This window comes from Ips typographus, linkage group LG14, assembly GCF_016097725.1.
Source record: "Ips typographus isolate SLU linkage group LG14, UJ_Ityp_2.0, whole genome shotgun sequence".
NCBI lineage: Eukaryota > Metazoa > Arthropoda > Insecta > Coleoptera > Curculionidae > Ips > Ips typographus.
Window position 1 is genome coordinate 6,884,548 of NC_138435.1, and position 26,875 is coordinate 6,911,422.

The window sequence follows — 26,875 nt, forward strand, 5'->3', positions numbered from 1 at the left end:
TCACTAGTAAAGGGAAGTAAGTTGGCACGCCCAGCTATTTCTTTTATTACCCACCAATCAGTCACCTAATGCTCCACTTTTTAGTTGCAAGAGGCGAACCCGGAGATCGGTGATTTAGTCAAGCTGCGGTGCATCTTCTATACTTGTCAGCGACCTCATTACGCTAACCTTGCTGATCAAGCTGGCTACTGGGTGAGCACCGTAACCACTAGCACGGGTGTGATAATATTACACAAAATATCCCTAAGAAGAAGTAAAATCTTACCAGCAGTTTTTCGCTCTTTTAGCATTTTCTGGCATATTAAATCTGCAAACTGTTCAATGATTGTTTTCTGTGAAGAAATGTCGGTGTTAAGAAGGAAAAGAAAGATATATTTTTAAATATCAGCTTTATTCCTATAGCAAGACAAAAGTAAACTTAGCGTTGCCCTGACTGCAACTTGTAGTAGTCATAGTAATCCCCTTGGGCGTTCACTAACTCATTGTGACTGCCCATTTCCGCAATTTTGCCATCTTTCAGCACGCATATTACGTCAGCATCCTGTATAGTGGTCAGTCGATGAGCTATAGTAATGCAGGTACGTCCTCTCCTGGCATTATCCAAAGCTTCTTGAACTACCTGCAATATGTGTTCAATTTAAATTAAACTCAAAATGATCATTAATAAATACCCAAAAAAAATCATTCCGAACGTTTTTAATCCCTTGCAAAATTTCCGTAACTCTAACCATTTCGAAGATATTCAACTTTATTGGGTATTGCATCTATATTTTGAAAATTCCGTGTCTCCGCTATTTTTGGGGTTTTTGAGACTGTAAAAAGTTCAAAATGATGGTAAGGAACTGCTTTTTCACCTCGCACTAACTGAAAGACATATACAGGGTGTTCAAAAAACCCATTGGTCGATGTTACAACTGGCACACCGTTAGTTTCAAATTAAGAAATAATTATAAAAAACAATCAGTTTTTTACAGTCGTGCCTCAAACCCAAAAAATAACCGGGATTCAAATTTTAGCCTAGAATTTTCAAAAAAATAGTAGAAAAAGTCAAATAGGTATCTCGGAAATGGTTAGAGTTACGTTTAGAAATTTTGCAAAAAACCAAAAATGTTCAGAATAACTTTCTGAACTCAGTGGGCCAGGTTTACTTAGACTTAGAATGATGGTAAACGCCAGGCAGGAAACCACTTACTTTTTCACTCTCATTGTCCAAAGCAGAGGTGGCTTCATCCAACAGTAGGATCTTAGGATCTCTCAGCAATAGCAATTCGTTGTTTTTGGCCTCCGGACAGTTGTTTTCCTTTGTTTCCCAGTCTCGTTTCGTAGTTCTACAAGCATTATTACCTACCGCCTAAACTGATGTAAAACAGGCTTACCAATGGTAAGCTGACAACGAAATTGTGGATGTTGGCAGCTTTAGCAGCTTCCTCAATTTCTGCCATCTCCACTTTGCGTCCATTGATGCCGTAACTGATGTTTTCTGCTATGGTTAGATCGAATAGGTTTGGTTCCTGTCTGACGATTCCCAGCTGAGCTCTGAAAGGTAATTTAAACCTTTTAAACAAAGTCAGATTGTTTTTGAAAGATATTTCAATGGGTATCCATTGACATATAAAAATTTTGGAGAAATGTGTCAAATAAGCAAGTTATTTAGGATTGAATGGAAGAGTGCACCAAAATCTCTTGGAACAACTTGACGCCCCCTAGTGGCAAAACCGTCTCAACCCATGAGAAGTATTTTTGAGAATTCCATTTCAAAAGCTATCAATAGATATTTCATCCGTGCTTTTTATCTGCTAATTACTGTCTTTACTTTATAACCAATCCATTTACCTTTTTTTGTTTCACCTGATTATAAGCCGTGGTCCAATAGAATTTCTTCCTGACGTTTCGTCCACATCCGCGGCGGACATTATCAAAGGCGATGACGTAGCGGTCGAAGTCCTCTTCCGTACCTTTCGACGATGACTGGCTCGACTGCTGGAGCGTCGGTCGTATTTATACCCGTGGGGGGTTGCACATGCACAAAACGGTCTTGCATCAGCACGCACGGTGTCTTGCGCAAGACATCTACACCAGTGTAGTCTTGACCTTGTGCTTCTCTAAAATCCTTCCAATCCTCTCCGTGACCTTGTGTATGTATGGTAAGCAAGTCCAAGCAACATTCTCTTCAACATTCCCCGTTTGTTGTCTACGTAGTTCGATGTTTCTTAGGCGAGTGGCTCTGTTGAATTGTTGTCTACTGTATCCGTTCCATCCGAAAATCCTTCTTGCCCGCTCCGATAGGGTTTTGATCACTCCTCTTTTTTGGCTAGGGTGATGATTAGATCCACTATTGAGATAACGATCCGTGTGTGTTTGTTTTCGATACACCATGTGAGCCAGTGTTCCATTAGGTTTTCCTGTCACCATTACATCCAGGAAAGGTAGGCGTCCTTCTTTTTCGGTCTCCATAGTAAATTGAATTCTTGGATTTAAGGAGATGAGATGTACCAAGAATCGCTGCAGTTCGTCTTCACCGTGGGTCCAAACTACAAAGGTATCGTTAACGTATCGAAACCAGCACTTTGGTTTCTTTGGAGCGGTGTCTAGAGCATTTACTTCAAATGTTTCCATAAAATAGTTTGCTATTACCGTACTGAGAGGACTGCCCATGGCTACACCATCATTTTGTTCGAAGAATTCACCCTGCCATTGGAAGTAAGTGGTGGTTAGGCAGTGTCTGAATAATTTGGCGATGCCCAGTGGAAAATCTCGTTCTATCTGCTCCATAGCCGTTTTGATGGAAGGATGATGGTTATCATCCTTGTTCCTTTCTGCTTCACTTTTTTTGCGGAATTACCCAAAAACATTTTCCTGTCATTCAATACATCCGCGATAAACTCTTTCATATTTTGCACTTCCTTGGGTAGGATCACTGGCAACGGTTGGCTTTAGCGTCACCCGTGCTGAAGCGAGATGTTGTCCACGATATGTGGATCTTCTTACGGATATCACAATTGTGTCGCTGCTGGCCGTTTTTGATATCCATGTTTGGTTTTGTCCCTCTATTCCAGGTTACACCCGTATATGTTTCACCATGTGTATGTCAGTTAGTTTTTGAACCTCCCTTCATACAGCCATCTGTATGTGAAAGTTACATACCTGATGAAGCCGAAAAGCAGAAACTCGTGTCGCCGGCATTTTTGGAAGAACCAATGGAATTTCTTTGGACCACGGCTTATAAACCCGGATAACTTTTGTTTTTAAAGTTACCTTCTTTTAACCTTCGTTTTTTAAAGTTCTTTATAAAGTTACCTTCAAAATTCTGGAATTTCTAGCTTTATGAGTTTTCCTAGAATCGATTGCGGTAAGTGAAACTTACATTTATACATATCTTTCCCAAATTTGTTTCAAAATTTGCTAAATTGATAATCTTTTGGGTTAATTTTTTTCTAAAAATGACAGTGGTGAAAAAAGACGTGGTCATGGTACTAGTGACTCTGTCAATGTTACCACCTTCTAGGTTCACAAAACCAGGGATATGGTTTAAACAAATTAAAATAAAGCTCAATTTGCCGTTCCTCGAATAACATCGAACAAATCAAAATATTTCCTCGTAGTAGCTTACTTATCCACCGATATCATCGCCATTATATACGATATAATTTTTTAAAGAGATTTTAATCAACAGGTTAATGGCTAATGAAGAGAAACGACTTGATGACCTTTTCTCTCGATCTGAAATGGGAGATAGTAAACTTTCTGAGTTTTATCGGGATATGTTGCAAACTGTAGGGGCTCTCAGATGGTTAGCGCAAGTTTACTTTTAAAACTGTGGAAGCGACGTTTGTCTAAAACCATTTTAGTGGCAATAACGGTGTCGGGTAAGGAAAATGTCTATGATATTTTAAGCACGATGCTGATAAAATTTGGGAGACGTACCAGAAGCCTACAAATTTTACTTAACTCAATTTGTAAATGCAAATCTATAAATGTCACACTTGCTCAGACAGGTAGTTCATTAGATTCATCGAAGGAGCTTATTAAAGCTTTTGCAGACATTTCTATAACTTTACAAACCATGTCACGTAATGTAGAAGCTCAATTTGAAAACATGCAAACACAAATAAACACATATCAAATAACTTTGTTTAACTTAAACAATCAAACAAAGTCTCACAATTCTTTTGAGAGTCATGACCGATCTATAAACATATCAAAATCTTCCCACCTTAGCCAACGTATTTGTTTTTAACATGATAAATTCAAAAACAAGCTTTTAAATGAGCTGGTCCATGATGTTTACTTTACGGAGAATTTAACAAAAAGGAGTCAAAAAACGAGTAATCGTTTAGACATCAGATACAAAACAAAAACAAATGACAGTTACGTCTTTTCATCAGAGATAAAAACAATGATTTGATGTTTTTAGTTGCTACAGGTGTCGATATTTCTGTAGTTCCTAGAGATGTTTTTAAAGATCATAAGAGGGACACTGAAAATTTTCTCACCGCTGTCAATAGTACAATAATTTCTACCTAAGGTAAGAAGTCATTGAGGGTTAATTTGGGCCTTAGGCGGGATTTTCCTTTTGTCTTTACCATAGCAGAAATTACCAGGCCGATAGGTGTCGATTTTTTGAAACATTCTGGTTTACTTGTAGATATCAAAAACCAATGCCTGTTTGACGTAAAATAGTTTAATATCACAAGGAACAATAGCATGTTCAAAAATTCGAACTCCCAAAATATATGCTGTCGAAACAAGATATAGCAAACTTTTTTAAAAAAATTTCCAATCTTCTTTCAGAACTAAATTTTTCTCTACCACTGAAACATTCAGTTAAACACCACATAAACACAAATAATCATTTCGCCTTTTTGTCGCGCTAGACGCTTAGATTCAATTAAATTGAAAATAGCTAAAGCTGACTTTGAACAAATGGTTCAATTAGGAATTTGTCGTCCTTCGTCATCTTCAGCTGCATCACCTTTGCATATGGTCCCAAAAAGAGATTCCGCTGACTGGCGACCTTGCGGTGATTACCGTCGGTTGAACGCAATAACAATTCCTGATAGGTATCCTCTACCTCATATTTATGATTTTAATTTACAAATTCAAGGTTCAACTATTTTTTTAAAAACTGATTTAGTAAGAGCTTGTCATCAAATTCCAATCGCAGAAGAAGCTATATTTAAAACAGCCATAACTACCCCATTTGGTCTCTTTGAGTTTCAACGAATGCCATTTGGTTTACGTAATGCTGCGCAAACTTTTCTTTCCCAAATTTTTCAAAGAATTCTGAATGAAGTTACACAAGGGTTAGATTTCATTTTCTTCTATCTAGATGATATTTTAGTTTGTAGCAAAGATGAACAAGAACACCTAGATCATTTAAATGTATTATTTGAACGTCTTGATTCTTTCGGCATTAACTTGAAACCCCCAAAATGCTTATTTGGTGTAAAGACTCCTACGTTTTTAAGACACAAAGTGTCATTTGAAGGAATTTTACCTTCCGAAGAACGCATCAATGCAATCAAAACTTTTCCAGAACCTAAAACTACAAAAGAGCTGCAACGCTTCATAGGTTAATTTTTACCATCGTTTTGTTCCAAATTTCACAGAAATTCTAGACCCATTGCATGATTTGTCAACTAAATTGAAAAAAATAAAACAAAAGACGTTAACAATTGGACTGTTGTTTGTGAAGAAAGCTTTAATAAAGCAAAGAACCTTCTTGCAGAAGCAACTTCACTTGCCCACTTCAATCCAAAAGCAACTTCACTTGCCCACTTCAATCCAAAAGCAACATTATTTTTACCTACAGATGCGTCAAATGTAGCCATCGGAGCAATCCGTTGATAATTACAAGCAACCTATAGCCTACTTTTCAAAGAGACTTTCTCCTGATGAGAGAAAATATTCAACATTTGATCGATAGTTGTTTGCCATTTATTCGGCTATTAAGCAGTTCCGTCATTTCTTAGGAGGTTGTGTTCACTGTATTTACATATCACAAACCTTTAACGAGTGTATTATTTTCTAAAACAGAAAAAACACCGCCACAAACCCGTTATTTGGATTATATAGCTCAATTCACTTCAAACCTACAATACATCAGGGGTAGTACCAACATTGTAGCTGATACTGTATCACGCGTGAATGATGATATTTCCTCGATAGACAAAATTCCCTTTGACATTCAAAAGTTACAAGAAGCACAAAATTGTGAACTTAAACGATTAATCGGTAATCAACATAATATTGAAAAACGAAAATATAAATTAGAACGGGTGGATTTTTGTAATGTCAAGCTTGGTGTGAGACATCAACTTCAAAAAATCGCATTTATATTCCTCAACCCTACAGATTTATCATATTTAATAATTTGCACAACATTTCGCACCCAGTAATAAAAGCTTCAAAAAAGATTATTGGTTTGAGGTATTTTTGGCCAAAAATTAATACAGATACATGGGCAAAATGTTGTGTAAGGTGTCGAACATCAAAAGCATACAGACATACGAAAGCTCCAGAAGGAACAATAAAAATTACCCCAGGACGTTTTGAGCAGATCCATATAGATTTAGTAGGTCCTCTGATACCATCTGAAGGTTGCAATTACGTTTTAATTGTAATTGAAAGAGTTATTAGATGGACAGAAGCATATGAGTCACCACAAACAACATAAAATTCTTCCCTTAGCTAGTATCTACATTTATGAGGCCTGTGTTTTTGTTTATAAAAATAAAACAATGTTTGAGGCATATCGCGGATCCCATGAGCACAACACTCGTGGCAGGAATTTGTTGGTGCCCGGTTCACATCGTACTGCTCTCTACCAAAAAAATATTTTCTTCAACGCTTGCAAATTCTATAATATCCTTTCGGACTCCATTAGAGCCTCGCCTAATTTATATAGTTTTAAATCTAGTATAAAGTGCTTTTTGACTGGTAGGGCATACTATTCAATTCAAGAATTTTTATAAAATATTGTATGCCCGTCTTATGTATTGTATTTTTAATTATTTTTTTGACGTTTTCAACAGTTGTATGTTCTTAGTGTTCATGCTTAATTGATGAAATAAATGAATTATTATTATTATTATTATTATTATTATTATTATTATGCACTTTCTTTAAATTCAGCTCAGGTAGTAGCAAAAACTCTTTTTACACACAACTTTTCAAGATTTGGAATTCCACATACAATAACACATGATCAAGGTATACAATTTGAATCAATAATATTTTTCGTATTCACATAATTTTTAGGATTCTATCAAATTCACACAACTACATATCATCTACAAAGTAATGGAATGATAGAAAGGTTTCAGAGAACTGTTAGAACATCTCTTACCGTTGGAAAGCAAATTTCAACCGCTATCCATAGTAGGTTAACCACAAATGTTTGCAAAATTTTCAATAAAAAATCAAGTTTTTGCATCAAAACTCGGTCAACTCACCTGAGACATTTCAAGCTCAATGCACGGATATCGTCCCCGTCCATGGTGATTTTTCCGAATCCTGGATCGTAGAATCTGATCAGGAGCTGGATCAGGGTGGATTTGCCGCAACCGCTTCCACCAACCAAAGCCACCGTTTTTCCATGCAAAATTGACAGGTCCAAACCATTCAAAATCTGCTGATCTGACCTGGTCGGGTAGGAAAAGTACAATCTGGAGTACTCAACGTCTGGATTTTCCTAAAAAAATAATAATTAAATCAATAAGAACGATATTGGCTTGATTAGTTGACAGAATTCCAGGTCAGTAACAAAAAACTGTAGAAATAATGTTACAATTTGACATTACATTAAAATGCTGTTACTCGACTTTGTCTCTTTTGACACTTCGTAATTTTGTATTTGTTTTAATATTGTATTTGGACAGCTACGACAGTCTAGTTTTGACCAAATTATAGCCCGTTTAAATGCTATTTGACTAGGATAGGAAGTGTATTCCATCAACTGTCAAAATAACCTCACAATTTGACAATAAGGCTAGGCGCACATTGAGACGCATTGTCTATTTAGTATTGTTATTGTTACACTTTACGGGGTTTATTTTGATAAGTGAGACTGAATAAACTCAACAAATCTTATTTAAAAATGACACAACAATTTACAACAGTGGAAATCACTTTTAAGCCACTATAGTCACTTTTACCAGTTTTCACTACTTCGCTCTTTGATTTATCGCACCACTTGTATTCCACAACTGACTGTCCGTCCGCTCGGTCCGTTTATATACCAGGTGTCCAAGAGCACCCTGGACATAGGAGATTAACATGGAAAACCGGTTTTGATTTTTTGCGCCTGTACGGTTCATTTAATGGAAAAACGCTTTAGGTAAAAGTTGTAGAACACATTTTCCGCTATCAACTTGTAATTTTTTCAATACCGTAGATTTGATCATTAACCCTTAAATGCATGATTTTTTTAATTTTTGTAAAATATTGAAAAAACAATATAATAGACATGAGAAAATCATACAAAAATGTTGGAAAAAATCTAAATGTATTTTTTATTTTTATTTTTTGAAAAAATCGTTTGTTGCCTAATGGCTACATTATGCATTTACAACAAAAAAAAACTAACAGTGAAAATTCTTAAAACAGTTATTTTTGTTATTCAGGCACAGCTCAACGCCGCATTTCTCACACTTTGTTCTTGTAAAGCCTTTACAAATGGGATTCTTGCATCTCATTTTTGAATCCTGAAGAACAGGCCAATGACCGGTTTGATCTGTTCTCACTTCTTTGGGAGGAATATGTTTGGTTGGGCCTCTTTTTCGTTTTGCTGAAATCTCTAGTTCTAGGTTGCTTGGTCTGCCACGTTTGCATGACGATGACTTCAGGTGGCATAACTGATAAGCGATTTCGGCTCGGAACTCAGCTTGATTGAGGAGTTTATCAGATCGTCCTTTTTCACAATGAACTCGTTTATAAAGCAGCCACGCATTTACCACGCTCATGTCAGTTAGGTGGTAAAAAAGTCTCATATACCATTTTCTACTTTTTAGACTTATTTTGTATCTACCCATCAAACTGTCCAACAAATCTACGCCTCCCATGTGCCTGTTATATTCGGTTATAACGTACGGACACTCCACTTCAATATATTTCTTTTGCTTGCGATCAAACCTTTTGATGGACGAAACAGGATTTTTCCCAGCAAATGATGAAAGGAGAGTGACATACTTATTATCTTTCCATATTAGAGACGATATATCTACTCCATCAACTGTGGTTACATATTCATGACTTGTGCCACGAGGAGCTTTCTTGAGTGAGCATTCTGATGGCAGCTTACAGTTTGGCAACCTATTTCTGCGTATAGTACCCAATGAATATATGCCTTGCCTTGCAAGGTAAGTCATGATTGGTAAGGCTGTGTAATAATTGTCATGATATAATTTATAATTTTTTTGTCTTGGTATTATTCGAGCTAGTCGCAACACTATATTTGAGGTTGCACCAAAATTTGGTTCACCTTCATTTAGATGCTCAAATTTTTCTTGGCCAGTATAAATCTCAAACTTATAGGCAAATCCGGACACTCCAGATAAAACAAATAGTTTGAAACCCCACTTGTGAGGTTTCATCGGCATGTACTGTTTCATATAGTGTCGTACTTTGGTGGAGCACATCTGCTCGTCGATACTCAGATGCTCTTCCATAGCAACCGTTGAGAATTTTTTATTGAGATGATCAATGAGAGGTCTTATCTTGAAAAGTCTATCATGTCCTGGTTGATCCCGAGGTATGAAAGTTTGATTATTGTTCAAATGTAAAAACTGTCTGATTTTTTCAAATTTATTCACAGGCATACAGTCTGCTATGTTAGAAAATCTTAGATCTTTACTCCAAAAAGACCTAGTGTTAGGCATATGAACTAGTGACATATATATCATGATTCCAAGATATTGTTTTATGTCCACTTTTGTAAAAACAGGGGGCCTCTCAGGTTTCTTCTGTACCGCATATAAGTTTGTTTCCTGTACAATTTTCTCTAGAAGATCATTTGAAAAAATATAAGCAAAAAAATCAAATGGTGCTTCCAATTCCCCTATATCGGCAGCAAGTCTTGTGTCTCCATTGAAGCGCAACTGGTCATCATTTAGTTGCAGAGATTTTTGTTTCCACAAAATATTCTTATTTGTAGGTATTTTATTTGTGAATTGTTTACCTTGTAAAACAGATAAAGGTAAATTGTCTTCTTCGTCGCTAACTTGCTCTTCTTCAGATTCCATTTCTGTGCGGCGCTTCTCTTCACTAGAATGTTCTTCATCATTCATTGGAAGAGCAAAGTCCGAAATACCAGAAGGACCCTCCCCTGCATCAATTTCATCATCTTCGCTATCATCCAATTCATCATCGCTTTCTAAACCTGTGAAGTTATCCCAGTATTCAATCAGGTCTCTTTCTGACAAGAGTTTATTATTTTTGCTCATCCTAAAATAAATAAAACAACACTTGTAATGTTCACCACCTAATGCATAATGTTGCCAATTGGCATCAAAACAAAATATTTTTTTGTTCTAAAACGTAAGCACCAAACTAATTACTTATTATCATACCGTGAAATACAAACCTTATAAACTCTAGATTACAATTTTTCCAAGTGTCAAAACTCGCTACAAGAAAATTATAGCATAAATACTATGCCAACGATAAACTGGTTGAAAAAGTTTATACGCAACTGGCAATAAACGGTTTGCATATGCCTGACAGCGCCATCTCTATAAAACGAATGGATTTACATACTTATATGGAACGTAGCCAATTGGATACAGCATGCAATGAACCAAAATTTCTTGTCTAGTATGTTGTATGTATTTAATTAGAGGTATGTTGCCAAATGGCAACTAGATGCATTTAAGGGTTAAGACGAAAAACGCATCGAATCGAGTGCTCGTTCAGTAAGTATCGAGCATAGTAGGCCCAAACCGTAACACTGCCCCCCTCTTAAAGCTGATCGTCCCGATCCGCTTCGGGTATTCCTGGTATTTTTTGAGTCTGTCCAGATGGACAATTTTCATCTTGCCTTTGGGGCTGCGTTGGACTCTGTACACGACGTCGTTTAACCTTTTCACCACATTGTAAGGTCCCTCCCAAACCGGTGTTAATTTCGGTGATTGCCTTTTTTCCTCTAAGGGCTAAACAACCAAACTTTATCGTCCTTTTGGAACCCTCCCGAATTGGCCCTAAGATCATAACTTTCATCTTGTCGCTAGCTAGATTCAAACTTTCCCTGACCAGATCATGGATGTTCAGTAATCTTTCTTGCAACTCGTCAACGTAGTTCTCAATGTTCGTGCTTTGGCCTGTTGGAGATCCGAACACAACATCACATGGAAGTCGAAGTTCTGAACCAAATAGAACTTTAGATGGTGACTGTTCCGTTGAGTTGTGGACTGCTGCTCTATACGCCATCAAGAAGAGCGGAATATGCTGGTCCCAATTTTTCTGATGCTGATCAACAACCTTTCAGAGATGTTGCTCTATGGTCTTATCATCTCTCGACCATTTTTCCTAATGCCTAGCAGCTCACAGAGCGTCTGAAAGAGCTTGGATTCAAAGTTTCGTCCCTGATCAGAACGTAACTCCAATGGCACACCAAATCTACTGAAGACATTTTAGACGAGAATATCAGCGACTGTGCTGGCTTGATTTGGAATCGCAAACACCTCAGGCCATTTGCTAAAGTAATCCATAGCGACAAGAATGTACTTGTTGCTTCTGTTGGTCTCAGGAAAACGCCCAGCGACGTCTATGGCCAAACGTTCGAATGGCAATCCTACGTTGTATCGCTTCATAGGTCCCCGGGCTCTTGTCTGTGGTCCGTGGCTAGCTGCACAAATTAAACATTGTCGACACCATGATTTTACGTCTTGGCAGTAGTTCACCCAGTAAAAGCGTTGCCGGATTTTGTCCAAAGTCTTATTTACTCCCAAATGAGCACCAGTCTTTCCATTGTGCATTTCCTCCAGTACGTTGTCGACCCTTCCTCTGGGAACTACCAGCTGCTGTCTTATTTCTTTTCCATCGACACTCTCCCAAGCTCTTTTTAGCAAGCCGCCTTCAACCACAAGCGCGTCCCACTGAGCCCAAAGTGATCAGGACGTCAGGCCTTTGCTACAGATTTCTTGCCATGTTGGTCTTAGCTCGCTTTGTTCCTTTCTCAACAACAATGGGCCTATGTCGCTGTCTTCAAGTTGATCCTTCCTAATTTCATCAGGACTCCATTCCTCATCGGTCTTCAGCTGATCCAATCGGATGGACACAACTCCTTCACGTTGTTCCGCTTTCTGGCAATGTTTGCATTCTTCGGCGCAAGGTCTTCTTGATAGAGCATCTACGTTATTATGCAGCTCCAAACCTTAGGATATTTTGCTCGTGATCAAAAGAAAATCCATGTTGTCGAATCAGGTCCATTCCCAGAATAAATTAATCTTGAATATCTGCTACTAGCACGGTGTGGTAAAATGTAATCCTCCCAAGGCAATTTTTATTCACTAGATGTTAAAAAAAAATGTATATCACTCTGAATGACATTCGCCTATTTACAGATATAAACAAACAAACATCAATGTCACATCTACGGGGCGAGGTGCAAATTTAATAGAACTGTAATTTTAATTTTTTAAAATATAAGAAGTCGAAATTTAATAAAATATTGTATAAAACACGTGACTTAATCCGGTATATTCACTACGCTACGCTCGTGGACCTAATTGTTCTTTTCATGAATAAAAAATGGTTTAAGTCCCTTGCTGTATAAATAACTATTAATTCTGTAATGTTAAGCAATGTGTAAAAATTCATACGAATATACAGGGTAATTCAAATTCGACCCTCACCATTGGGATCTCGGAAACTATAAGAGATATGAGAAAGTTTAAATTGGGGCAAAGTTGCGCAATGTAAAGCTCAACCAAATGCAGTTTTACAAATTTCGATTTTCCGAGTACTTCCGAAGATATCCGAAAAAAACTGAAAATTTGAGTTTTTGTTTTTGTTTTTTTCTAATCTTATTTGAAGAGATATTCCAAAACTAAAAGCACCTTTTCATTGCCACTTTTGCTCAGCTATTCGATGATGGATTCAAATTTGCTACACGACGTTTCGTTTTTTGGCAGCCATCATCAACTTTCTTTTTTCTTATGGGCGCCATATTGGATTTTTAGCCCACCAAATAGTACGTTTTATTCTGATTTTAGTGATGTACAATAACTTATGATTTGCTTCATAAATAACCAAATAATTCAATAAAAACTATTTTTATTTTAGTTATTGGCTTTGAGTTAATGGGCCGTTTTATAAAATGTCATTATTTGACAGTACTTGTCAAACACGATAATTCGGACGATCATTAAAGCTTTTAGAGATTTTACCTTAGTTAGCTTTGAGTTAATGAGACGTTTTATGAAGATTATTTGGTAGTAATTATCACACGCAATTGGCCTGAACATACTTAGTCACAAAGGTGTACACGTGACTTAAACCGGTTTATTCACTCGAAAAGCTTAGGCCACTCGCTACGCTTGTGGACCTAGTTGTTCTTTTCGTGAATAAAAAATAGTTTAAGTCACTTGCTGTATAAATAACTATTAAATCACTCTGAATGACATTCGCCTATTTACAGATGTAATCAAACAAACATCAATGTTACATCTACACGGGGCGCGGTGCAAATTTAATAGAACTGTAATTTTAGTATTTTTTTTTAATATAAGAAGTCGAAATTTAATAAAATACTGTATAAGACACGTGACTTAAACCGATTTATTCACTCGAATAAATATGAATGAATAAAAAATGGTTTGTCACTTACTGTATAAATAACTATAAACTTGCACTTAACATTATAAAAAATTGAAATTTGGCAAAAAATGAAGTTCCTAAAATGATGATCTTTCTCTTGGAAACGTAAATAAGCCTTTTAAGTTAGAGATAATGCTAACAAATCTCTTTTTCTGATTAACCTAAATAGTTCAGCAATGCTTGTATAATAATAACATTTTCTGCGGGGGTTTCTTTTCTAGATACATTTTTAACTATGATTGACGCTCTAATGATCGTCCGAATTATCGTGTTTGACAAGTACCGTCAAACAATGACATTTTTTAAAACGGCCCATTAACTCAAAGCCAATAACACGTAAAATTAGTTTTTATTGAATTATTTTGTTATTTATGAAGCAAATCATAACTTATTATACATCACTAAAATCAGAATAAAACGTACTATTTGGTGGGCTAAAAATCCAATATGGCGCCCATAAGAAAAAAGAAAGTTGATGATGACTGACAGAAAAGGAAACGTCGTGTGACAAATTTGAATCCATCATCGAATAGCTGGGAAAAAGTGGCAATGAAAAGATGCTTTTAGTTTTGGGATATCTCTTCAAACAAGGTTCGAAATAAATAAAAACAAAAAATCAAATTTTCAGTTTTTTTCGGATATCTTCGGAAGTACTCGGACAATCGAAATTTTTAAAACGGCATTTGGTTGAGCTTTACATTGCGCAACTTTGCCCCAATTTAAACTTTGTCGTATCTCTTATAGTTTCCGAGATCCCAATGGTGAGGGTCGAATTTGAATTACCCTGTATATTTAGTGTCTTTTGTATATATTCACATAAAAACAAGACATGTGCTGCATGCGTCGAAATACATGCAGGGCGTTTTTATGTGAATATAAAAATGTGGGTTTCTATTTAAAAAACTTGAGATTTTTAATTTTTTTAGTGGCAAGTTTATGATTTTTTTTTGACGACCCTGTATACAAATGAGTCATTACGCACCCTCAGTTTAATAAAACGATCCTTTATTTACAATAACCCAAAGTTTCATTGCAAAATGAAATAAGGTTTTAACATAGTACAAAAATATGTTGAGCGTTGCAACTGTTACTTTTTTGGAAAAACATGAGTTATGAGGCCACCTATTCCGGGAATACTGCTAGCTAGCCATTATATTGCTGACTAGACCTGGGAATCCGCCATAATTCGGTTTAATTCATTTTATTGTATTTTGTATTAAGACAGTCAGAGTCTAGCCTTCTAATTGTTAAGACGTATTTTAATCCTTTAATTTGTAATTTACAATTTTTGTAATAAAACTTAGTTTTTAAGAACGGCTTCGTTCAATCACAAATCTTAAGTGGCGCAGTCAGTAGGATTCCCAAAATTCAGTACATCGTGTATTGATTTTCCGAGTTCCGGTTAATTGGCAATCGCAAAATCAGGTACTTTCATCGCGAAAAGGACTTACTAGTGAAGTGAACGGTCAATAAGTCGTTATCGTGGAAATCTACCCATCGATTTCGCGGGCTCCTAGCATCGACATTGGACCAAAATCGCCATTGACGACTGGATCCCATACCGCTAAAATTTGGAGTTCGATCAAAGGCTTGATCGAGTTTGCAGGTAGACAGGAATTTGGAAGTGGACGACATCGCTACAAGAAATTCTTGCCGCCTATAACCAGCATGAAGAATACACTAGTTATGTAAGTGCAATTTTTTCTCAATGACAGATAGTGAAAACGCTTTATCTGATTTACTAAATAATTTATCTATTAATAATATCGAACCTTCAAGTGACTCTGACTCCGCTTTTCAAGATCGGAAAGTGCAAGAAAGAATTAATAGTAATACGCAATCTAATTTTAATATTAAAGTTTTCGAAGACAATCTTACAAAAGTTCTTGAAACGGGAACAGTTGTATTACCAATTTCTAATACAGATAATTTAATCACAGATATGGCTCAGTTTAAACCCGAGTATTTGAATTGCGTACCACAATTTGATGGTAACCCGAGTGAGTTAAACAGGTTTTTAGCAACTTGTAAGTCTCTAATAGATCATTTTTATGATGTTACCAATAGAAATAATTTTCAAAATATCTATTTGTTGAATTGTCTACTTGGTAAACTTTCTGGTAATGCCCGAGTTGTAGTAAACGTTCAAAACGTTACTACTTGGGAAGAATTAAAAGATACCCTAAACCGTAATTTTGCAGATACTCGAGACGAAACTTGTCTGAATAGAGATTTGGTAATGTTGAAACAGAACAACAATGAATCGCCAAAAATTTTCTATGATAGAGTCTTAGAACTTTTAAATTTACTTGTTAGTTATGTAGATGCGCATGACGATAATGTTACAGCCAATGTAAAACGTAGTATGTACCAAAAATTGGCTTTAACAACCTTTTTATCTGGGTTAAAAGAACCCTTAGGTAATACCATCCGTTGCATGAAGTTTATTGACCTTGCGCAAGCTATTCAATACGTTACACAGGAAAGTAATGTACGATATTTTCAAAGTAATCCCGCAAACAATGTTAAAATGCAAAATTCACATCAGCAACAGATGAAACCCCGACAATCGCAACCTTTTGGACAATACTACCCACAACAAAATGTCAGACCATTTTTCCCAAATTTTTCGAACGGATTTAATTCACAAAATCAATTCCGACAAAAACAATTTTGAGTATAATATGGCATCAGAACCTAAATTGGACACATCAAAACTTCGACACGATCATCTAAATTCGGAAGAAAAATATCACATTGTAAAATTATGCAAAGAATATTCTGATATTTTTTATAACGAGAATTCACCCTTAACCTTCACCAATAAGATTAAACACTCTATTAAAACAACGGACGAGTTACCGGTTTACACAAAAACATACCGATACCCTTTTGTTCACAGACAGGAAGTCAGTAACCAAATAAAGAAAATGTTAGATCAAAAGATCATTAGGCCTTCGGATTCGCCTTGGTCATCACCAATTTGGGTGGTACCAAAGAAGTTGGATGCTACCGGAAAGCAAAAATGGCGAGTGGTTATTGATTACCGCAAGTTAAACGAAAAGACAATTGACAAAAAATATCCTTTACCACAAATTACTGATATTTTAGACAAGCTTGGCAAATGTCAGTATTTCTCCACAATTGATCTTGCGTCTGGTTTCCATCAGATCGAAATGGAAGGAAGTGATATTCAAAAAACCGCGTTCAATACAGAAAATGGGCATTATGAGTTTTTGAGAATACCCTTCGGGTTAAAAAACGCGCCCGCAACCTTTCAGCAAATCATGGATTCCATACTGCGTGGAATACAAAATGAAAAATGTCTTGTGTATCTTGACGATATAATTGTATTCTCAACATCCTTGCAAGAACACATAGAAAATCTCAAGCTCGTTTTCCAGAGATTAAGAGACTCAAATTTCAAAAGTCAACTTGACAAAAGCGAGTTTTTAAGACGTGAAGTTGCTTACTTAGGTCATGTAGTAACACCATCAGGAGTAAAACCAAATCCGGCAAAAATTAAAGCAATAAAGAATTTTCCTATTCCTAAAACAACAAAACAACTAAAAGGCTTCTTAGGACTTTTGGGTTACTATCGGCGTTTTATTAACAATTTTGCGAAATTAACTAAACCACTAACTAAATGTTTAAAAAAGGGTGCTACCATCGAGCACAATAATGAATTCGTAACTTGTTTTGAAACTTGTAAAAATCTATTAATTAATGAACCCATCTTGCAATATCCGGATTTCGAAAAACCCTTTAATTTAACGACGGACGCAAGCAATTTTGCATTAGGTGCCGTCTTATCTCAAGGACCTATCGGACAAGACCTACCGATAGCATACGCGTCGAGAACCTTAAATGAATCAGAATTAAACTATTCAACTATTGAAAAGGAATGTTTGTGTTTAGTTTGGGCAACAAAATATTTTCGACCCTACCTTTTCGGCAGGAAATTTAATATCGTTACAGATCACAAACCCTTGCAATGGTTATTTTCCCTGAAAGATCCGTCATCAAAATTACTCCGGTGGCGTATTAAATTAGAAGAATTTGACTACAGCATAGTTTACAAAAAAGGGAAACTTAATACGAATGCAGATGCATTGTCTCGTATTCAGATTCATGTTAAGGAAACAGAAAACCCTGATAACTTTGATGTAGACAAGTTTGTTAACGAGGTGTATGACAACACCGTTGAATCTGAAACGAATCGCGATATGGATCAAGTTTCTATTATTGCGCAACCAGATAATGACCCGCTGGAAATGCCTGATGATGATGACAATAATACAATTCACACTAATGCCGAACAAGATCCAATTGTAGTGTACCAATTTCTGAAACAGCTGTAAATTACGGAGCAAACCAAATTATCATTCATAATGTTTTGCACTCTCCATCCAAATTTACAACCCACATCTTGCATAAAAGTAAAAAAAGAATTCACGTACAATTATCAAAAAACAATTTTGATCAAGACGTAATCAATTTTGTTAAAGAAGCAATGGTACCTAATAAAACGTATTACCTATATTTTGAAGATCCCAATATGTTCGAACCCTTTTGTGAAATAATTAGACAAACTTTTCGTTGGCCTTCCTTCAAATTCATACGTTGCTTGAAAAAATTAATAGATGTACAACTTAAAGAAGATATTAGGGATATTATTAAAAATTGCCATGAGGGAAAAACTAATCACCGAGGTATAGAGTAAACAGTCAAACGACTAAAAGAAAAATATTATTGGCCTGAGCTAAAATCTTCAGTCCAAACCTATATCAACGATTGTGAAATATGTGCGCGAAGCAAATACGAACGAAATCCTGTTAAAATCCCAATAAATATCACCCCTACAGCTTCAAGACCTTTCGAAATCCTACATCTTGATACTTATACTTTGGAAAAATCTAAGTTTTTAACCATAATAGATAGTTTTTCAAAGTATGCTCAAGCATATTATTTGAATTCCTTGGCATCAACGGAAATTGCTGACAACCTACTAAATTATTTTTCACATCATGGTATCCCTAAGCAAATTATAGTGGATAATGGTACAGAATTTAAGAATACAGTGATAACTGAACTTCTTACTTTACATAAAATCAAAATTCATTTTTGTTCGCCGCATCATCCTGAATCAAATGGAGTCGTTGAACGACTACATTCCACTTTAGCGGAACATATTCGATTATTAAACAATCAAGAATACGGCGATACCCCAATCAAAACAAAAATGATTTACGCTATTCTCGCTTACAACCATACCATCCATTCTGTTACCAATCTGAAACCTATTGACGTCATCCAAGGACACATTACTACCAACGACCCTTTTGATATTAAATTAGATCAAATTTTAATAAATGATTATGTCAATAATCACAAAGAAAAAACTAAAGCTTCATATTCCCAAATAAATGCTAATTTAGTCAAAAGAAAAGAAAATTTAGTTGAAAAATTAAATAAAAATAAAGATGATGTAAATGAAATTTTCAAACCAGATCAAAACGTGTACCTTAAAAAACACATCAGACAAAAACATACTGATAGATTTTCTAAACCTACTAAATTAGTTAGCATAAATACTAAGAAAAAGACAGGAAAAACAGAAAATCAAGAAAAGGTACACCTTTCTAACATTAGGCGACCGTTACAACAAAAGTATAGTTTCTAATAACAGTAATTTTATTCCAGATTTCTGCACATAGTAATTGCAGTGGCAATCGAAGAAAAAATAACTGTTAAGGAAATAACGGACAATCCTGGGTTAATTTCAATTAAATTGGGGCAAGCAAAATTGGAAGAATATTCATATACACTTTTGCACTACTACGACATGAATCCCATAATCGAAGAACTAAATAAACTGAATTATAAATCATTCAATCTGACTGAAACTATAACAAAACATCCAGAATATAAATTCGAAATAATAAATTATTTAAAAATACTAACTCTCACTCAAGATAGGGCGGAAACAAAACTTAAGGAAATAATTCCGCACCCCAGAGGTACAAGCGTGGCTTAATAAACGGTATAGGTTCAATTTTCAAAGCAGTCACTGGGAATCTAGACGCCTCAGATGGTGAGCGTTACGAAAACTTAATTAGAGAGCTACAATTAAGTCAAAATAAATTAACCTCAAACATTAGAAAAGAGAATTCCTTATCTCTCAACCTTTTAGAGAAATTTAACAACACAATTGAAACAGTCCAACACAATGAAAAGTTGCTAGAAAGTAAATTAAATCAACTCGGACTAATTGTTCAAAAAACCACACTACGGGAAAACACAGCATTTATAAAAGATGTTTTAAACCAAGTCATAAATCTGTATGAAATTATTGATGCAATATTAACAGATATAGAAAATGCAATTACTTTCTCAAAATTGAAAATTTTGCATCCAAGCATTATTAAAACATCTCTATTTTGAGCTATTAAACGTAAAAAAGGTGATTGATACAAATCGTATGCCACTGGAAGTAACATTGGAAAATACAATATTGTATGAGAAGCTTATTAAAGTAGAAAGCTACATTTTTAACAACAAAGTTAACTTTTTACTAAAAATACCAATAACTTATCCCGAAAAGTTAAATTACTATCATTTTTATTCAGCTCCAATCTATGCACAGAGTCTCTTTAAGGTTATTTTGCCAAAAAGTAAATATTTACTAAAAAACAAATTGCACTATTCATATCGTAACACTGAATGCACCAAAATAAAGGACCAGTATTACGTGTGCGACAAAATGGAGTTGCAGACCTTGGACGTAAACAGCTCATGTGAGGTACAGCTATTGGAAGCCAAGTCCCATCATCTGTCTACCTGTCGTCAAGTTCAACTAGAACTAAACCAACCGATAGTTAATCCACTAGACTATTCCAGTCAATGTCTAATAGTACTTCCACATATGGAGTCATTACAATTGACTTGTTTCAACCAAGAAGACCATTTGAAATTAATCGGGACGTATGTTGCTAAAATTCCAATGGAGTGTCAGATAACATTTGGAGGCAAAACGATAAACAATCTTCATTCCACCAATAGCCAGAATCAAATAGTGTTATTTCCTGACATCGCCGGTGACATCAAACTAATGCCCAAGTTGAACTTAAGTGTTCATCTCGACGATATTCGACTCGATGATTTATATAAACTTAAAAGGGGCATCATTGATAATGAACCCAGATTTGTGATTCCTGATAACATAAAAGTCCCAAGTATTTGGACTGTATTCATTTACGTATCACTAATAATAGCGCTGGTGTACTTTATCTTGAAAAAGATAAATCTCAGAAGAAAGCACAATCCTAGAAGACAAGGTGAAAGCATCCCTAGGGAATCTCTTCAAGACCAAGATATTCAACTACCCAGTCGGACCGTGTAGCTGAATCTACAGGGGGAGGAGTTATGAGGCCACCTATTCCGGGAATACTGCTAGCTAGCCATTATATTACTGACTAGACCTGGGAATCCGCCATAATTCGGTTTAATTCATTTTATTGTATTTTGTATTAAGACAGTCAGAGTCTAGCCTTCTAATTGTTAAGACGTATTTTAATCCTTTAATTTGTAGTTTACAATTTTTGTAATAAAACTTAGTTTTTAAAAACGGCTTCGTTCAATCACAAATCTTAAATCGTGCGATTCTTGGCCTTCAAAGATCCATTAATCTGCTTTTCCCAATATTTGAGGTTAGGAACGAGATTTAAAAAAACTGTTTTTACTAGCCTATTTGGATGTTACTTGGGTCCTTTTTCATAAAGAAAAAGTCATTACATTTAATTTTTTTGATTAATTTGGGATTTGGGTTATATGGTGTTAACTCTAGCCTCCTGGCGGCCCTGGCGGAGTAAGATTCAACTAAATGAACTATATTTTGGTTGATTCTTTTTGCCCAAAGAATGCTCGCTTCAACGATACCAAATTTGTTAAAATTAAAATATACTGCTCGCCACGTCAACCGGGACAGTGATAGACACGATTTGTATATTTTCGCGTTTCGTTTAATAAGCTTGTAAAAATTCCTTTTGAAATAAGTTTTTTGAGAAGCAAGAGTGTCATTCATCATTGATTAAAAATTACTAGTTGATTAAGTGTATTTATCACCTCTTGAATGCTTCGTGATACTGCTGATTGACTAACAGCAGTATGAATATTACAACCAATATCCATTGGATAACTACCACTTGCAAACTCTAGTAGGTCTTTGAATAAATTCAGACACTATATGTTTATCAGATCACGTACTAGGTACTTCGGTAATTTAACGATCTTTATAAATTTCTGATCAATCAAATTAAATGCATTTAATTTTGGATAAAAGTGACGAATTATAATAGAACTAAATAAATAGAATCTCGGGATGGTTATTTCAAAACCTTTTCTACGTTCCGGTCCAACATAGATAAACTCCATGGTAATACAGCTGCAGAAGTGAACACAGTTGACAGCACAGGTACCCACAACTCAGGTGTAAATGAAAATTGTACAGGTGGGCGTAAATTTAAGTTACCTCGAATAGAATTTAAACACTATGATGGGAGCATACGAGGCTGGCTGGCTTTTTGGGTCCAATTTCGGAAGGTACATGAGGATGAGTCAATTGACAATAACGATAAGATTGAATATTTACTTCAAGCGACAGTTCAGGGCAGTAGGGCTAGACAATTAGTCGAAAGTTACCCAGCCATGGGCGAAAATTATAACAAGATGGTGGAGAGTATGGAAAGTAGGTTTGGCAGAAAGGATCTGCAGATTGAGTATTATGTTAGGGAACTGTTAAGGCTCATTTTAAGCAATTCTGCATTTAAACAAAAAATAGAGATAGCCAGCTTGTACGATTCCATCGAGACCCAGCTACGAGCACTGGAAACCTTGGGCATTACCTCAAAGAACTGTTCAGCAATTTTGTTTCCTCTCATAGAATCGTGCTTACCATATGATCTGCTTACAGTTTGGCAACGGTCATCATCCTGTCATAGCCCTGAAAAAGATGCTGCTTGTCCTGTTTCTCCACTGGAAATTCGCCTCAAAAAACTGTTGCTCTTTCTTCAACATGAAGTGGAGAATGAACAACGAGTTTCATTGGCTACTGAGGGTTTTGGTTTGCAGAGACCCTCATCATATGGCGACACTGACCATAGAGGTCCTTCTAGGAACAAATCAACTCAGAAGAGGTTTTCAGATTGTCCTACTGCTATGGGACTGGTAAATTGTGAAGTCGTCTCAAAAATAACTACTTGTGTTTTTTGTTCTGGGTCCCACCTGGGTGGAGACACAAACGTTCTATTCTGTTATCAAAGAAAGTCTGTTTTCGATGCCTAAAAGGTGGACACCCAACTAATAACTGCAGGACACGTCTCAGTGCTGTTTGTAGTAAATCTCATGTTGTTATCATGTGCCCTGATATACCTTCAAACAAACAGACCGAAGGGGTTCCTGACAGCTTACATAACAGTCACTATAGCATTCCTCCGGATATTCCTAAAGATCAGAGTTTAGCTAATCAGACAAGCACCCATACTTTTTTGCAAACCCTTCAAGTGCCCTTGATAGGTGGGAATGGCTCTAAAACAGTCCGCGCTTTAATTGATAGCGGATCCCAGCGGTCCTACATTCTCAAAGACACGGCCATGGCGCTTGGTTTGCAGTCAAAAGTTCAGGAAAAGCTTATCCATTGTTTGTTTGGTGGTTCAGAGATATTCAACAGTCATCACTGCTATGATGTTACCATAAAGCATGGGAGGTTTAATTTTAAATTTGAAGTACTTGATCAACCTTCTATTTGTAGTGAAGTAGCATCAATTTTCCAAGGTCAGTGGACTAGTGAACTAAAAGATTTGGACATTGAACTTTCTGATGTTAACGGGACAGGCCCAATTGAACTTTTACTAGGAGTTGACGTGGTAGGGAATTTATACACCGGAAACCGTCGGCAACTGTCTTGTGGATTGGTTGCAATGGAGACGCAAGTTGGATGGACTCTCATGGGCAAAGTACCTGTCAGTTCCCCTCGTTCCGATGTGACTATGACAACGGTGAACCTTCTGATCAAGAATGCTTCCATCAGTGACTTATGGGAGCTAGAAGTCATTGGAATCAAAAATCCGACTGACCGACTATCCAAAGAAGACATGGCCTTGGCAGCAAAAGAACTTTTCTTGCAGACTGTAACTACAGACAGTCATGGGCGCTATGAAGTTCGACTTCCCTGGTTGGAAGGCCCACCCACCTCTCTCAAATAACTACACTTTGGCGCAAAAAAGGTTAAGTTCAGTCGTGCGCAAACTGAAAAATGATGGACTTTTTAATCAATATCAGGACATATTCAATGAATGGCTAGCAGAGGGAATAATTGAGGCTGTTCCACGCAGTGTCCTAGATCTGGAAAGTGGACATTTTCTTCCTCACCGTCCAGTCATTAAAGAAAGCAGCCTCACAACCAAGATTAGGCCCGTTTTCGATGCATCAGCCCACGAAAAAGACAGACCTTCCCTTAATCATTGTTTGGAAAAAGGACCCAACCTTATTGAGTTAATTCCGTCCTTCTCTCTTCGTACTTCTTAGATATCGTGAAAACAAAATAGGTGTTGTAGCAGACATCAAGAAGGCTTTTCTTCAAATTGGTGTCAACGAAAAGGACCGCAATTACCTAAAGTTTTTATGGATGGATACCCAAGGTCAAGAAGTCGTATTTCGGCATAAGTTGTTGTTTTTGGATTAATTAGCAGTCCATTCTTATTAGGGGCTTGCCTGGAATACCATTTAACTTGTGCACTGAATAGCTTGTGACAATAACTGTGTGACTGTGTGACAAGCCTAGGCAATGATGAATTTATTAAAGAGGCTCGTGCAGGTATGTCCGAAGGACAATTTGATTTACGAGGGTGGGAGCGAACCCAAAGTTCTGTTTCAGAAACGGGTCCCAATCCCTCTCCCCCTCTCCTCAAACTGACGTTTTGAGACTAAGTCAGCATTTTCTACACGATGACTGTTCAGTCGCGAAAGAAGAGGAGAAGAAAAGGGTGACAGCCGAGGAGCAAGTGGACGTGAACTTAACCAAACAAAAGTGACATTGTTTTTTAGAAGTGTTTTTCGACAGATTCTGGTCGGAGAGATATATTTTGTCTAAAAAGCATGTGGTTTGACCATTGTTGGTGTGTTGAATAAAATAATCAAAAAAAAGATATACAGTCCACTTTTATTTAACAACAACTATAAAGAAGAGAGAAAATACTGGGTCTAGCCTTTGGATTCATCAATGACGATGACAATCAGAACATGGTAGTCACAAAACGTTTGATCTTATCCATAACACAGAGGGTGTTTGATCCTATTGGTTATTTATGTCCAGCTCTTCTGGTGCCTAAACTTATCCTGCAAAAACTGTGGAGTGAAGAGCTTACCTGGGACCAACCGGTAGACAATAGTAGTTAATTAAATTAAATTAAATTAATGAAGCCAATGCTTTCATTAATTGGTACAAGGAGCTAAATTACCTGATGAAAATAGAAATTCCTCGTTGGATCATGGCAGGTGAAGCCGAATCAGAACACTACATACTGTTACGATTTTCCCGTGGGTTCACACAAAGTCAATTTAACTCAACGATTAATAAATTTATTACACTTCAAAACACTCCGTACAATAATTAACACAGCTACTAAAAACACTACTACAATTCCACAATTATTCCGCTATTTAAACTTATCCGCGTTCCCAAATTCACTAATCCACTACACTACTAACTAACTACGCCGTCGTCAACGCCGCTTCTTTTATATTCGCAAACCACGTTCTAGAATGACCGCGAAACGCTTCGCGGGTTGCCTTGACCATTCAAGAATATTCCAGGTAGCGCTTCCTAACTGTGGCCTACTTTAATACGCGCCCGGCCAGATATTGCGGCGCATCGGTTTCATCCCGAAGCGAGCGCCCGTTAAGAAGTATCGAGCATAGTAGGCCCAGACCGTAACACTGCCCCCCTCTTAAAGCTGATCGTCCCGATCCGCTTCATCTAGTCCCTGGTATTTCTTGAATCTGTCCAGATGGACAATTTTCATCTTGCCTTTGGGGCTGCGTTGGACTCTGTATGCGACGTCGTTTAACCTTTTTACCACATTGTAAGGTCCCTCCCAGTGTCGTTGCCATCTTTGACTTAATCCTTTGCTCCTCCTGGGTTGAAACATCCACACAGCATCACCTTCCTTATAATTGCCACCAGTTGGTCTGTGGTCCAGCGTCATCTTCATACGGTCGTTGTTTGGTTTCATCTTCTCTCTCTCAGGTTCCCGAATTGTGATGGATTCCTTCTGTAACGAACACTGGTCACACCGTTTACACCATTCCTCAACGTCCTTTCTGAAGTTAATCCAGTAAAACCGATCTCTTATTCTAGCCAAAGTCTGGTTTACTCCAAAGTGTCCTCCTCCGCGACTGTCATGTAGTTCTCGCAGCACATTCTCTTTGCAGGAATTGGGCACTATTGTTTGGTAAACAAAGCGTTTTCCGTCTGGACTTTCCCATTTGCGAGTAATTAAGTCATCTCGCAGTCGAAGCGAATTCCACTGCAACCAGTAACCCCTTACTGTTGGTCCATATCTGGAAATCTGTTGCCAATCCGGTTTCAAATCCTTCTCCAACCATCTTCTGATTACTTTCAAATCAGAGTCTGAGCGCTGTCCTTTCAATATGTCTTCCTTAGAAACGCTGCTCTTCATTCTTTTTGTAGCCTCTTTATCTGTCACCATCGCGATTTGACCAATCCTCCAACCATTATGAATTTGTCCTTTCCGGTACCTTAAATCACTATCCAAAGCTTGACGATCCTCTACATATCGCGGTAAATGTCTTTCTGGATTCTTCATTTCCTGCTCCTGGTTACGCCAGTTCTGCGGGGTCGGTAAACGAGACTGCTGTCTGCAATTCCATTGGTAATGTCCTTTACGTCCACAAATATAACATGTAATATTTCTTTTAACAGAAGAGTTCCGGTGATTTGTTCTAATGTCCTGATTTCGTCGGCACTGCGGGTTTGGGGAAC

At 36.7% G+C, this 26,875-nt stretch overlaps 2 protein-coding genes across 2 annotated transcripts; one reads left to right on the top strand and one right to left on the bottom strand.

Annotated features, from left to right (window-relative positions):
• Positions 1–351: 351 nt before the first annotated feature.
• Positions 352–7,720, bottom strand: LOC145737520 (ATP-dependent translocase ABCB1-like). Its single transcript, XM_081992223.1, is given in 5 exon segments — positions 352–619; positions 1,193–1,256; positions 1,258–1,328; positions 1,377–1,536; positions 7,455–7,720. Coding segments are annotated over 5 exon segments (540 nt in total). The 5' UTR covers positions 7,499–7,720; the 3' UTR covers positions 352–418.
• Positions 7,721–23,228: 15,508 nt separating this feature from the next.
• Positions 23,229–24,077, top strand: LOC145737501 (uncharacterized). The gene has a single exon (XM_081992205.1). The coding sequence runs from the start codon at positions 23,229–23,231 to the stop codon at positions 24,075–24,077; it is 849 nt and encodes a 282-aa protein (XP_081848331.1).
• Positions 24,078–26,875: the final 2,798 nt, after the last annotated feature.

Coding starts and splice junctions, on each gene's coding strand:
- LOC145737501 (XM_081992205.1), top strand. CDS start 23,229: ATGTGCCCTGATATACCTTCAAACAAACAGACCGAAGGGGTTCCTGAC.